Source organism: Rhinoraja longicauda, chromosome 4, assembly GCF_053455715.1.
Source record: "Rhinoraja longicauda isolate Sanriku21f chromosome 4, sRhiLon1.1, whole genome shotgun sequence".
NCBI classification, from domain to species: Eukaryota; Metazoa; Chordata; class Chondrichthyes; order Rajiformes; family Arhynchobatidae; genus Rhinoraja; species Rhinoraja longicauda.
In genome coordinates, this window is record NC_135956.1 from 48185258 (window position 1) to 48200326 (window position 15069).

At 42.1% G+C, this 15069-nt stretch overlaps 1 protein-coding gene across 1 annotated transcript in view; it reads left to right on the forward strand.

Moving 5' to 3' along the window:
• The first annotated feature begins 7606 nt into the window (after window positions 1-7606).
• The window catches only part of galr1a (galanin receptor 1a), a 52093-nt gene continuing 44630 nt past the window's right edge, over window positions 7607-15069 (forward strand). The window contains exon 1 of the mRNA XM_078398629.1: window positions 7607-7704. Within this exon, the coding sequence (XP_078254755.1) occupies window positions 7692-7704 (13 nt within the window). The 5' untranslated portion in view covers window positions 7607-7691. The remainder of the gene's footprint in view (window positions 7705-15069) is intronic.

Consider the following 15069-nt stretch of genomic DNA (forward strand, 5'->3'; position numbering starts at 1 on the left):
AATCTCCATCTGAAATGTATCTAGTGATCTAGCCTTCATCACCCTCAGTTGCAGAGAATTCCAAAGATTAATTTGCCTCTGAGAGAACAAATATCTACACCTCCCAATTTTAACTGATCAGCCAAAAGTGTTTACTCTATTAATGGAAATTGACTTAACAGACTCATTAACCTGGTAGCCTCAGAGAAAGCTGAAAATGTACCATTCACTGGAACAATGAACAAATTGGAGGAGTAGTTAAAATAAAACTAGGGAGTTACTGGCTTGACACCAGGGATCAATGAAATAGTGGCAAAATGCTTGAGCAAATATGCTGTACCATTGAAAGGTTGGATTCTTAATTTTGAGATTGCAGGATAGATTTCTGGGTGTTGTGAGTAAAGAACAGATCCAGTCATAAGAGATCAGAAGACAAAAAATTAGAAGCGGGAGGAAGCTGTTTGGCCTTTTCTTCCTGCTCCATCTGTGGCCGAACATCGTGGAGTTGGCTGCCTTTCCTGGAGACCGACCCAGCGCTCCAAGCCGTGGGAGTCAGCAGGACTTTAGCATCGCAGAGCTTGTGATCAGGGATTGAAGCCCGCAGGGCCTGTGGACTTTGACATCGTGCAGCCCGCGGTGTCTGGTAAGAAGAGGCCGACTCAGGAGCTCTATGCCGCGGAAAGAGTTTCAACCGCCCCGACGTGGGAGTTTCGATCACCCCGATGGAGGCTTCGATCACCGACTGCGGATGGTTTGACTGCTCAGAGCACTGGAGAACAAAGAGGAAGCAGAGTGAACTTTATAGCCTTCCTTCACAGTGAGGAATGTGGAATCCACTGTGGTGGATGTTCATGTTGACATTTATGTGGTTGTGTGTCTTGTTGCTCTTTTCACTTAGTATGGCTGTATGGGAACTCAAATTTCACTGTACCTTAATTGGTACATGTGACAATAAACTGACCTTGAAACCCTGAAATAGATCATATTTAATACTTTACCTGAGCAGGAGTTTCCAGTCCTAAACCAACATCTCATAATATCTAAAAATTAATTGATCTCAGTCTCAATCTGTCAATGTTACTCCAAAATATACTCAGTGACTGAGTCCCCACTGTCACCTGGGATAGAGGACTGCAAAGATTTACAACCCTCATCTTGAAAAAAATTCTCCTTGTCTCAATCCTAAATCCCTTGTTCTGAGACCATGCTTAATAGTTATAGACTCTGCACCATGCAAAAACAGAGCATCTACCATGTCACGCCTAAGATTCTATATCTCAATGAACAACCCTCATTGTCCAAACTTCTGGTGAAGTTCTTCTGGTGATTGGCTTGGCCAATTACATTCTGCCAGGATGGGCCATTATTGTAGATGATCTTCATACAGATTAGCTAGTTGGTTTTACATCTTCCAGCCTCTTCAAGGTTTGAAGAACAATCTAAAAAGTGGTTCTTGCGAAAAAAGCTCTCCAAAAAGTTGCTTCATTTCCCACTGCCACCTATGTCATGAAAAAAAGAGATGCAAAAGAAAATAATCTATGTGACAACTTAGAATTATCCAATTGGGTGGTGCCGTCAGCGATGGCTGCCTCGCCTACAGTCTGTCTGTCTTTTCATCTTTTTTGTTCATTTTGTGTTTTAAAAAGTATGTGTTAATGTTCTCTGGTTTGTTTTATGTGGGGGAGTGGGTCAGGGGAAACTTTTTTTTCAATCTCTCATCTTGCCGGAGATGCGATTTTTTTTCTGGATCGTATCACAGGCCGCTCTGCGGCCTAACATCATGGAGCTGGCGACCTTACTCGGGACTAACATTGAGCCCCACCGCAGGGCCGTGGACTTACCATCGGACCCTGCGATCCCTTGCCTGGGATCGACACTCCAACCGCGGCCTGCGAATTTCAACATCGAGGAGCTCGCAGTCTCAGGTAGAGACTGATATCGGGAAGCTCCAAGCCGCAGGAGATTCGACCAGTCCTGACTCGGGAATCCAATTGCCCAGCATGGGGAACTGAGATCCTCCTATTCGGGAGCTTGATCGCCCCGACGACGGAAGGTTTGAGTGCCCCGACCGCAGGTGAACAAAGAAAGGAAGAAATTTGAACTTTTTTTGCCTTCCATCACAGTGAGGAATGTGGGGGAGTCACTATAATGGATGTTCATGTTAAAAAATAATTTGAGTGTCTTGTTGCTCTTTATTGGTATGGCGGTATGGCAAACTGAATTTCACTGTACCTTAATTGGTACATGTGACAATAAAATGGCCTTGAAACCTTGAAGTCTTTTCACTGTGCATTTAGTGTGGGAAGGTGACACATCTTGCCGATTGATCAATTGCAAAGATGTGGGGAAAGGGGAATTTAGGGTCAGGTGATTAAAGCTTCTTCGGTGGGGAACAGATGAATCCATTGACCTGAGTGGGGCTGTGCCTGAACATCACAGTTACTCATTGTTTCCAGTACCACCCCTAGAGAGTTTATTTTGAATCATTTGGTTGCTGTTTGCAGCATTTATCCACACATTACGTGTATCGACCCTGGCTTACTGGGTATCAAACTCAATTGTGAGTCAAAAGGACACTGCAGAGTGGTGGAAATGAGTCACTTGATATTCCTTTTCCAAGGCTGGGCGCAGGACATAGCTGACTATGGGCTTGATCATGGTGGGGTAGGGTGGGGTGGGAAAGGTAGGGCTGGAGTTGAGGGTAAAATCAGAGGCTGATACATTGTTGAAGGGAGTGGGACAATTATGCAAGAGGTGCCGGGTGCATTTTTTTTCCAAGTAAAATGGTCATTGCCATGTTTCATTCCAAACAAAGTTGATTTTCAATTATGTGACCCTGGGGGATAAAAAATCCCATCATTGGACCGTTTCCAGAAAACCCTAAGTCAAAGCCTCACCTCCCCTCCCATATTCTGAAACAAAAAGTACATGACATAATTTTGCAGTTCCGATGTTGTCCCTCCTTTATTCCTGAATAAACATCTTTAAAACAGCCTATTTGATGGTTATTACCATTTGTGGAGTCTTTCTATGCATAGGTTGGCTGCTGAATTTCCTACCATGAAAGAGACAACACTACAAAAGCACTTAATAGGCTGTCAAGTGTTTTGCAGATGTTGTAAACGGTGCTACAGAAATATATCTTCCTCTTCAATGCAATTGCCTGTAAAAGCATTAGACTGATTTTTTCACTTACATTTAATTTAGCGTATTTATGCTTGCTCTCGCAACGTTCTGATGCTAAAATAGTTTGACTAAAGAACGTAGTCTAGTGTCCAGTCATAGAAACTTGATCATGTTTAACTGTGAACTACATGTCAGAATTAATGTGGTTCACAGTTTCTGCAGTTTGACTGCCACCTGGCTGCACCTGCAGGAACTAACACTTGTAGAAAACCTGGTAAATAAATTGCAGTCATGTTCAGCTGCAAGTGGCATTCCAGTAGCCTAAATGCAAACACTGAAGATGTCGGAAATCTGAAATTAAAACGTTGAATGCTGGAGGTGCTCCGCAGGTCAGGCAACACCTGTGGAAAGTGAAAGGCAGAGTTAATGTTTCAGGTGGAGAAGCCTTCATCCGAACTTGGAAAATGAAAAAAAGAGGTTAGTGTTGAATACTCTGTCCCACATTCAAACTTCCTGACTGCTGAGCATTTCCAGCCTTTATTTGTATTTTAAGTGTATATGAAGTGGAGATAAGGCATTTGTGTTATCAGTCAAATTTTGACATCATGCTGTTTGTAGCCTTATTTCCAATCATTATGCTTCATTTGTTGGGCCTCTTGACTTTAAAAAATGAAGTTGTGGGTGTGAGCTCTAATCTAGATATTTAAGTGCAAAATTCAAAGCTGACACTTCAAAGCAGTCCTAAGGCAGTAGGACTCTCTTTCAAATGAGTTTTCAAACCAAGCTGACATAAAAGACCCACGGTACTATGTTGAAGGATATCAAGAGGCTTCTCCCCAGAAACCAATAACCAATATTTATCCCTACATATCATTAACATCGAATATCGAGCAATCACGTTGCTGCTTGTAGGATCATGCTATGTGTTAACCATCTGTTGAATTTCTGACATTACAATGGAGAACACATGCTTTGATATACACAAAATGCTGGAGTAACTCAGTGAATCAGGCAGCATCTCTGGAGAAAAAGAATAGGTGACATTTCAGGTCAGAACCGAAACGTCAACTATTCTTTTTCTCCAGAGATGCTGCCTGACCCGTTGAGTTACTCCAACATTTTGTGTCTATCTTTGATAGAAACCAGTATCTGCAGGTCCTCCCTACACATACTTTGAACAACACTTTGGACAGCACCGTAGGATGTGATATGATGTTTAAATTCAAGATTTTTCCGCAGAGAATGTTTGGTTGTCCATTATTTTCCTGAACCACTTGCACATAATTAATTACAAGTCGTTTCCACTGTTATCTAAGATCTAATTGGACACGTATCCTTGAATTTGTCTCATCTTTCAAATGTCAAGCAAATGTCGAACAGTGGATCAAATGTTTTTTGCTCAGAAGTATTTTTTGTTCAGGTGGTAAGAAGATGTGATTTTCAATTCAAAATTAAATATATGGTTATAAAATAGAATTATTATAAAATACCATCATTGTAAAATATAAATTGACAGTAAAATATAGATGTAGATATGTAATAACCCGAAGAAAAATATGATATTCAATGAATGATATATTGGAATATCAGCCAGAGGGATCTTTGCTATCTGTAATGGTCACCATGGAGACCGTGGCACCCTCCAACATCTAAATGGATATTTATGATAAGTTTGTGTCCTCTTGTGGTAGGAGAGTTTCCGAAAAGATTGTTTTTATCAAAAGTAAAATCACACAGCATTTTATGCAATCCTGGATATTATTTGGGAAAACGTCATTATTTCTGGGACAAAGTCAGCCTGGCAAATCCCAAAATTATCAATGATGGAATAATGCTTCTGTCATGCCATTGCTCAAAGGTCGTATTGTTTCATGGCAAGTTGACACAGTGGAGGGGTGGAATAGTGGAAGGGCAGATTCTATACACAACGCGGACAAGAAGTGGGATTTTAAGTAAGTCAAAAATATCATCAGAAATTTAAACAAAATAGGAAAACTGGAAGAATTCAGCCACAGATAGATAGATAGATAGATACTTTAGGTAGATACTTTATTGTCAGATGTACCCCGAAGGAACAGTGAAATTCTTTATTTATTGAATGCACAGCACACACAAGTGTCGCCACATGGCACTCACAAAGTTACCCTTAACTTTTGTGTTGGTCCCTTCTTCATTCCCCCCACCCCCAGTCCCTCTTGTTTTCGGTGACCCCCCCCCTTCCCCCCAACGCCGGATCGCCCTTTGTTCACTGCTCTGCTGAAAAGTCTACACTGCTGGAAAGAAAAACCTGTTAACATTTTAGGCGAAGACCATCAGTACTGAAAAGCTAACAGCTTTATCTTTCCAGAGATGCTGCTTGACTGTCATCGAGTTATACTATACAGCATGGAAACAGGCCCAACTTGCCCAAGCCAACCAACATGCTTCATCTACACTAATCCCACCTGCTTGCCTTTGGCCCATATCTCTCTAAACCTTTCCAATCCATGTACCTGTCTAAATGTTTATTAAATGTTACGTTAGTAGCTGCCTCAACTACCTCCTCTGGCAGCTTGTTCCATACACCCACCACCCTTTGCGTAACATAATTATCCCTCAGGTTCCAATTAAATCTTTCACCCCTCACATTAAACCGATGTCCTCTGGTTCTCAATTCCCCTACCTTGGACAGAAGACTGTGCATTTACCTGATCTATTCCTCTCATGATGACCAATCCTCCTTGCACCTCTATAAGATCACCAATCCTCCCTGCACTGCCAGGAATAAAGCCCTAGCTTGCATAACCTCTCCCTGTAGTTTAGTTGCTCAAGTCCTGGCACCATCCTGGCAAATCTTATCTGAACCCTTTCAACTTGACAAGATCTCTCCTATAACATGGTGACCAAAACTGAACACAATTCAATAATAAATATGGCCTCACCACTTAACAGTAACATGACCTCCCAACTTCTGTGCTCAATACTCTGACTAATGAAGGTCAATGTGCCGAAAGCCTTCTTGACCACCCTAACTGTGACGCCACTGGCTGATTTCTTCCAGCATTTCAGTTTATGTTTTGGATTTAAGAAACTCCAGTTTCATTTGTTTCCCAGAAATTATAAATGGGAATATTTCTGTAATTGGTCCCCAGAGGGTCAATAGTATAAGTACTTATCAATTTGTTTGTAAAAGATAATTTATCCTCTACGCATGTTTAGCTGTGGAGCTGACTATGCCAATACTCATACTCACTTTTGTAAACAAAACAGATGCTGGAAACATACAATAAAAGCTGTAATACTGGAAACATTCAGCAGGCCAGGCAGCAGAGAAACATTAACTCTATTTCTTCCTTCTCAGATGCTGCCTAACCTGCTGAATGTTTTGTAGCATTTTATGTGCAGCCAGGTAACACAAGAACCACAGAAACTGTTCATTCAATATCAATGTTTAATTGTCATTTGTACTGGAAAGTAACAATTAAATTCTTACACACTGCAGCGAGAGGAAAGCATGGCCAGAGTGGTCATGAGATCATAAGTGATAGGATTAGGCCATTCGGCCCATCAAGTCTACTCTGCCATTCAATCATGGCTGATCTATCTCTCCCTCCTAACCCCATTCTCCTGCCTTCTCCCCATCACCTCTGTCACCTGTACTATTCAAGAATCAATCTATCCCTGCCTTACATTTATCCACTGACGGCCGCCTAAGCCTTCTGTGGCAAAGAATTCCACAGACTCACCACCCTCTGACTAAAGAAATTCCTCCTCGTCGCCTTCCTAAAAGAACGTCCTTTCATTCTGAAGAACGTCCTTTAATTTTGGTGTTGATCTACGATGATGTTAACTCTCTTTTTGAAACAGTACTTTCTGCTGCTCCCTACGAAGGTCAATACCCATGATGGACCGGGCATTGTCCACGCCTTTCTGCTGTGGAGACTCCACTGTTCGTGGACATTTGTGTTATTGAATCATGCAACCAGTCAGCATGGTCTCCACCTTACGTCTGCACAAGTTTGATGGAGTATTTGATGACATGCCAAATCGCTTCCAAGCTCTAAGGAAGTAGGGGTGTTGATGAGCTTTCTTTGGAATTGCTTCAATGTACTGGACAGACTGTACTCAGATCATCAGAGATGTGTACGTCTTGAAAGCTAAAGCTGTTGACTCTCTCCACTACCATCCTGTCAATGAAGACAGGTGCATTGGCACTTGGCTTTCCCTTCCTGAAGCCAACAATCAGCTCCTTGGCCTTGCTAACATTGAAAGCAAGATTGGTGTTCTGGTACCACTCAACCAGATTATCGATCTCCCATCTCTACCCTGACTCATCGTTATTAATGTGGATTCACAGTTTCTGCAGTTTGACTGCCACCTGGCTGCACCTGCAGGAACTAACACTTGTAGAAAACCTGGTAAATAAATTGCAGTTATGTTCAGCTGCAAGTGGCATTCCAGTAACCTAAATGCAAACACTGAAGATGTCGGAAATCTGAGATTAAAACGTTGTTCCTGAAGGTGCTCTGCAGGTCAGGCAACACCTGTGGAAAGTGAAAGGCAGAGTTAATGTTTCAGGTGGAGAAGCCTTCATCCGAACTTGGAAAATGAAAAAAAGAGGTTAGTGTTGAATACTCGGTCCAACATACAAATTTCCTGACTGCTGAGCATTTCCAGCCTTTATTTGTATTTAAGTGATATAAGTGTATATGAAGTGGAGATAAGGCATTTGTGTTATCAGTCAAATGTTGACATCATGCTGTTTGTAGCCTTATTTCAAATCATTTGAAGGGATGACTATGCTTCATTTGTTGGGCCTCTTGACTTTGAAACATAAAGTTGTGGGTGTGAGCTCTAATCTAGATATTTAAGTGCAAAATTCAAAGCTGACACTTCAAAGCAGTCCTGGCTACACAGTCATGAGTGTGGAGAATAAACCAAGGGACATGAGCATGCAAACTTGAGGGGCCCCTGTTCTAATGGTTAGTGAGGAAGAGGTGGTGTTGCCAGTTTGAGATCTGCTGACGAGGAAGTCAATGAGCCAGTTTAATAGAGAGGAGCAGAGATCCAGTTCGCTGAGGTCAATGATAAGTTTAGAAGGGATGATGGTATTGAATGGCAAGCTCTGACCGATGAACAACAGCCTTATTTGTTGTGCAAGTGGTCCAGTGCAGAGTGGAGAGTCAGCGACATCACATCTGCTGTCAATCTGCAGTGTAATTGTGGTAGGGGAATTGAAGTGAGTCCAGACCATGACAGAGGAAGGGAAGGATTTGCATCAGAACCAACCTATTGAAACACCCATCACAATGGATGTGAGTGTACCAGTCAGTAGTCACTGAGGCATGTCACCTTGCTCTGCTTGGGCATCAGAATTACGGCCGTCCTCTTAAAGCCACACATTAACTTTGACATTCAGTCTATATGATCAGGTTTCCATGATTGGATTACACCCTCCAGATGAAATATTTTATCATCACATCCTTGTGTGAGTAGGCATAAATAGGCTGAATTAAATTTACGATGGAAAAAACACATTAATGTTTTTACAAGCAATTCCATGAAGAAAAACATAAATATTTTATCGCACCTTTAACAATTGCCGCAAAACACTTGGCATCCAAGTTCATCTCTTTTATAGTGCTGGAAATTTGGCAGCTAATTTATACACAACAATTAATCCTTCTGTTATTTAAACCTTTATAAAACTCTGCACTTTATATCTAAGCCTGCACCAAATCCCACTCACTCAACATTGTACATTCACGAATTCTGGAGGGGTGGGCTTGAGGTGCTCCTAAATATTCATGACTAGTTCATTGTCCATGGCAATGAATGAAACAGGAAAAATCTGCAGATGCTGAAAAGCTGAAATAAAAACAGAAGATACTCAACAACTCCAGCAGCATCCTCGGAGATAGAGAACTGGGGAATGTTTCACTTTAATGACTCTTCATTGGAACTGGAAAAGTACATAGAAACATAGAAAATAGGTGCAGGAGGAGGCCATTTGGCCCTTCGAGCCAGAACCGCCATTCACTGTGATCATGGCTGATCATCCACAATCAATAACCTGTGCCTGCCTTCTCCCCATATCCCTTGAATCTGCTAGCCCCTAGAGCTCTATCTAGCCTCTACTTTAAGTCATTTCAAAGGGGTGGAGGTAATGAAGGGAATATCTGGCCAGATGATACAATTGTTTTTAGTGTCATCTAGTTAATCATAGTTGATCCTTTTGGAGGAATGTGAATAGTGTGAGATGAATGAGGGCAATTCGAGACAAAAAGACACCATATTGGAACTGACAATGCCGAACATAGCATTGCAGGAAATTTGAATAAGCAGAGAATGTTGGAAATGTTCAACAGATCTACGGTGGGAGAAACAAACTGTGTCAATGTTGCACATGGTTGACCATCCATCAAACTGACTCATAAAGGAAAAGCTGGTATCTGAAATTAAAAAAGAAGCAAAAAACAAGCTGCTGGAGGAACTCAGCAGGTCAAACAGCATCAGTGAAGGCAAAGGGATAGTTGACGTTTCAGGTCAAGACCCTGCATCATGATGGGAGCTCCTCCAGCAACTTGTTATTTGCTCCAGTTTATGGCATGTTCAATCTCCTGTGTCTCGGTATCTGAAATTCTTGATTTGTGTTGAGTCATAGCAACTGCTATGAGACTACTAGGACAATGGGGTGCTACTCCTTGAGATTGCATTGTGATTCACTAGCATGGTGTTGAAGGTCAAAGATGGAGAGGCGAGAGTAAGAGTATTAAAATGGAGGATTAAAATGACAGCAAAGTGGTAACTCAGAATCACCCCTGAGCGTACATTGACTCATTTTATGAACACATGTTGCTCCTCTAATGTAACATCTCATCAATGGTACAAAATCATGGATTGAGGAAGGTAAATACAATGTTAGCATTTATTTCGAGAGGACTAGATTATATAAACAGGGATGTATTGGTGTGGCTTTATAAGGCACAGGTCAGGCCACATCCGGAGTGTTGTGTGCTGTTTTGGTCCCCACTCATGAGGAAGGATGTGCTGACATTGGAGAGGGTGCAGAGGAGGTTTACGAAAATGATCACAGGAATGATTGGGATTTGCATTTGATGAGCACTTGGCCTATACGAGCATGATCGGCTCTGACCTCCCCACCATCGAAGGGATTTATCAGAGTCGCTGCCTCAAAAAGGCAGCCAGCATCATCAAAGACCCACACCATCCTGGCCACACACTCATTTCACCCCTGCCATTGAGGAAGAAGGTACAGGAGCCTGAAAACTGTAACGTCCAAGTTCAGGAACAGCTTCTTCCCTACAGCCATCAGGCTATTAAACACTACAACCTCAAATAAACTCTGAACTACAATAGACTATTATTATTATTATTATTATTATTATTATTATTATTATTATTATTATTATTATTATTATTATTATTATTATTATTATTATTATTATTATTATTATTATTATTATTATTACACTACTATTGTTTGTTTTTTGAGTATGTGTGTATATGTATATGGATATGTATATACAGTATATAACTGTAAGTGTGCACTTGTGGGTATGTGCATATATACACACTAGACTTTTTTTTCTCTCTCGTTTATCTTATCGTTTACAGCATACTATGTTTATATATTCTGTTGTGCTGCAGCAAGTAAAAATGTCATTGTTCTATCTGCGACACATGACAATAAAACACTCTTGACTCTTGATGAGCTTGTATGATGAGCATTTGATGGTGCTGGACCCATACTCACTGAAGTTTAAAAGGATAGAAACATAAAATATAGGTGCAGGAGTAGGCCATTCTGCCCTTCGAACCAGCACCGCCATTTCATTATGATCATGGCTGATCACCCAAAATCAGTACCGCGTTCCTGCTTTCTCCCCATATTCCTTGATTCCGTTAGTCCTAAGAGCCATATCTAACTCTCTCTTGAAAACATCCAATGAATTGGCCTCCACTGCCTTCTGTGGCAGAGAATTCCACAGATTCACAACTCTCTGGGTGAAAAAGTTTTTCCTCATCTCAGTCCTAAATGGCCTACGCCTTATTCTTAAACTGTAAAACTCTGGTTCTGGACTCCCCCAACATCAGGAACATTTTTTCTGCATCTAGCCGGTCCAATCCCTTAGGAATTTTATAAGTTTCTATAAGATCCCCTCTCATCCTTCTAAATTCCAGTGAATATAAGCCCAGTCGGCCTATTCTTTCATCATATGTCAGTCCCGCCATCCCAGGAATTAACCTGGTGAACCCATGCTGCACTCCCTCAATAGAAGATGAGGGGGACCTCATTGAAACTTAACGAATAGTGAAAGGCCTGGATAGAATAGATGCGGAGAGGATATTTCCACTAATGGGAGAGTATAGGACTGGTGCGCAAAGCCTCAGAATAAAATAACGTACTTTTAGAAAAATCACGTTACTTTTAGGAGATGAGGAGGAATTTCTTTAGTTAGATGATGGTGAATCTGTGGAATTCATTGCTGTGGAGGTCAAGCCATTGGGTATTTTTAAGATGGAGATTGACAGATTCTTGATTAGTATGGATGTTAAGGGTAATGGGAAGAGGGCAGGAGAATGGGGTTGAGAGGGAAAGATCCATGATTGAATGGCGGAGTAAACTTGATGGGCCAAATGGCCTATTTCCGCTCCTATGACATGAAAACAGCACAGGAGGCCATTGGAGCCATTGAGCTTGTACCAACTCAGCAAACACATCTGCACTGTTGCTCACCCCTTCCCCACATGTTCCTCATCCATCTCTACATTATGGGTTATGAAATTAATAACAACAATCACTTCTGTAAGCACTTTTGAACACAGGGAACAACATTAATCAAACATAAATATATTTTATGTACACTCTGAATCTGAAAGGTTTGCTTAAGTGTACTAAATGTCATTGTTGTGCAAAGACTGATAGATTCCCAATAATGCATTGTGCCTTAGGTATTTATCGGCCTTTGAAATAAAAGCCACACTCAAATAGATGCAGGCAGTAAAGCAAAGCTTGTCAGTATTACAACAGAGATTTATAGGTGCAGCCTTCATATTTAGTTATTTATAATGCCGACTTGCATTTATATAACATCATTAACTCCATAAGATGTCTTAAGGCACATCCCAGTAACACTTTCAAATGAAATTTGGCACTGGGTCACGAGGAGATTATAGATCCCTGAATTTGGTCAGCGGGGTGAGTTTTAATGGCCACTTTTATAAAGGGATGGGGGGGGGGGGGGGGGGGCAGGTGGGGAAGGAAGTAGAGAAAGATTGGTGTTAAAGGAGAGAATTCCAGAACTAAGGATCGTGGCATTGGAAAACATATTTGGAACTGATGGACCAGGTGTGTGCACAACTAGAATGTTAAAGATGGGCAGGTAGTGGGGGGGGGGGGGGGGGGGGGGGTGGATGCAGGGTGGAGGGACATGAATACGTTATGGCATGTATATGGCATGTGTCGATTCTACAACATGATAGTATTTAAATTCCTCGCCATGCCCTTGGGTGGAGAGATCAAAATCAGGGTTGTAAAGGAGGCTAAAACTGGCAAAGCACAAGAGCTTTGGAGGGTTATGGAGCTGAAGGAGATTTTGTGACGAGAGACCATGGTGTTGTTTGAAAACAAGGATGATAATTTTAACATGGAGGTGGCCCTCGATTGAATAACAACATGGGGTTTGTAAGTCAGCGTTAATGGGTGAACAAAAACTGGTGTCATTTAATGCAACTGATAACCAGTTGAGAGCAAACCTATTCCAACTGCTGCAGAAAAGCAGAAGATTGGATCAATGGTAAAGATGCAGGGTGGTTCAAGACATCGTGTAGCTTGGTGCTGTCTCGAAGGGCCGAATAGCCTACTCCTGCACCTATTTTCTTCATGTCTACGTGACTCATCCAGGAAGGTACACTGGTAAAATTCAACAACCTTAACTTCAGTTTGGTGGGCTTGGTCAACAGCGTCACTCAACAGATGTGTTATATCTGGACTTTCAGAAGGCCTTCGACAAGGTCCCACATAGGAGATTGGGGTACAAACTTAAAGCACATGGTATTGGGGGTTCAGTGTTGAGGTGGATAGAGAATTGGTTGGCGGACAGGAAGCAAAGAGTAGGAATAAACGGGTCCGTTTCGGAATGGCAGGCAGTGACTAGTGGGGTACCGCAAGGCTCAGTGCTGGGACCCCAGTTATTTACAATATATATTAATGATTTGGACGAGGGAATTGAATGCAATATCTCTAAGTTTGCGGATGACACGACGCTGGGTGGCAGTGTTAGCTGCGAGGAGGATGCTAAGAGGCTGCAGAGTGACTTGGATAGATTAGGAGAGTGGGCAAATGCATGACAGATGCAATATAATGTGGATAAATGTGAGGTTATCCACTTTGGCGGCAAGAACAGGAAAGCAGAGTATTACCTGAATGGTGGCCAATTAGGAAAAGGGGAGATGCAACGTGACCTGGGTGTCATGGTGCACCAGTCATTGAAAGCAAGCGTGCAGGTGCTGCAGGCAGTGAAGAAAGCGAATGGTATGTTGGCATTCTTAGCAAGAGGATTTGAGTATAGGAGCAGGGAGGTTCTGCTGCAGTTGTACAGGGCCTTGGTGAGACCGCACCTGGAGTATTGTGTACATTTTTGGTCTCCTAATCTGAGGAAAGACATTCTAGCCTTAGAGGGAGTACAGAGAAGGTTCACAAGATTGATCCTTGGAATGGCAGGACTTTCATATGAAGAAAGACTGGATAGACTAGGCTTATACTCGCTGGAATTTAGAAGACTGAGGGGGGATCTTATTGAAACATATAAAAATTTTAAGGGGTTGGAGAGGCTAGATGAGGGAAGATTGTTCCCGATGTTGGGGAAGTCCAGAACCAGGGGTCACAGCTTAAGGATAAGGGGGAAGTCTTTTAGGACCGAGATGAGAAAACATTTCTTCACACAGAGAGTTGTGAGTCTGTGGAATTCTCTGCCACAGAAGGTAGTTGAGGCCAGTTCATTGGCTATATTTAAGAGGGAGTTAGATGTGGCCCTTGTGGGTAAAGGGATCAGGGGGTATGGAGAGAAGGCAGGTACAGGTTACTGAGTTGGATGATCAGCCATGATCATATTGAATGGCAGTGCAGGCTCGAAGGGCTGAATGGCCTACTCCTGTACCTATTTTCTATGTTCGCTCCAGAGATGCTGCCTGTTCTGCTGAGTTACTCCAGCATTCTGTGTCTATCTTCAGTACAATGCCAATTGGCCTATCAAGCATATGCTGGCTCTTTGATTAGTCAGCCAGCTCTTTTCACTCTCCAGCTCTTTCCTTATGATAATCCAAAGTCTCCCCTCCAATAATTTACTCAGATAATTTATTTGTACGTGACATGACTTGTGTATTTCTTGCATTTTCTATTTTTATTTCAGATTTCCAGCATCTGCAGTTTTTGTTGATTTTCAAGATATTTTGTTGTTTCTTCATCATTAATGAATTTAAATCCGCATTTTCCCTTTCTAATTGCATCATTGGAGCACCTTCAGAAAGGTGACATCATATGTTGAGAAAACCAAGGAAAAGGTAAACACCCAGAACAATGTCATGCTGAAAAACTGGCAAACAGCTCATTTGGAAGTGACCCAACAACAATCCGCACTGCAGCCCTGGCTCTCTGTTTCTCAGTGGCAGAATATGCAAGCCCCGTCTGGTGCCGCTCTAAACATGCACGCAAGGTGGACTCTGCATTGAACACTACCTGCAGGAAAATCACAGGATGCCTGAAGCCGACAAAGGTTGAACATCTGTACGAGCTGGCTGGCATCGACGAACCATCTCAAAGACATGATTGGGCAGCTGCAATAGAAGGCTTCAATGCGGACACAGACCCCCGTCACCCCTTGCACAATCATCAACATGCCAAGAAACACTTGAAGAGTCGGAACAGCTTCATGGAACTAGAGCTATCCGCGCCAGGTACCA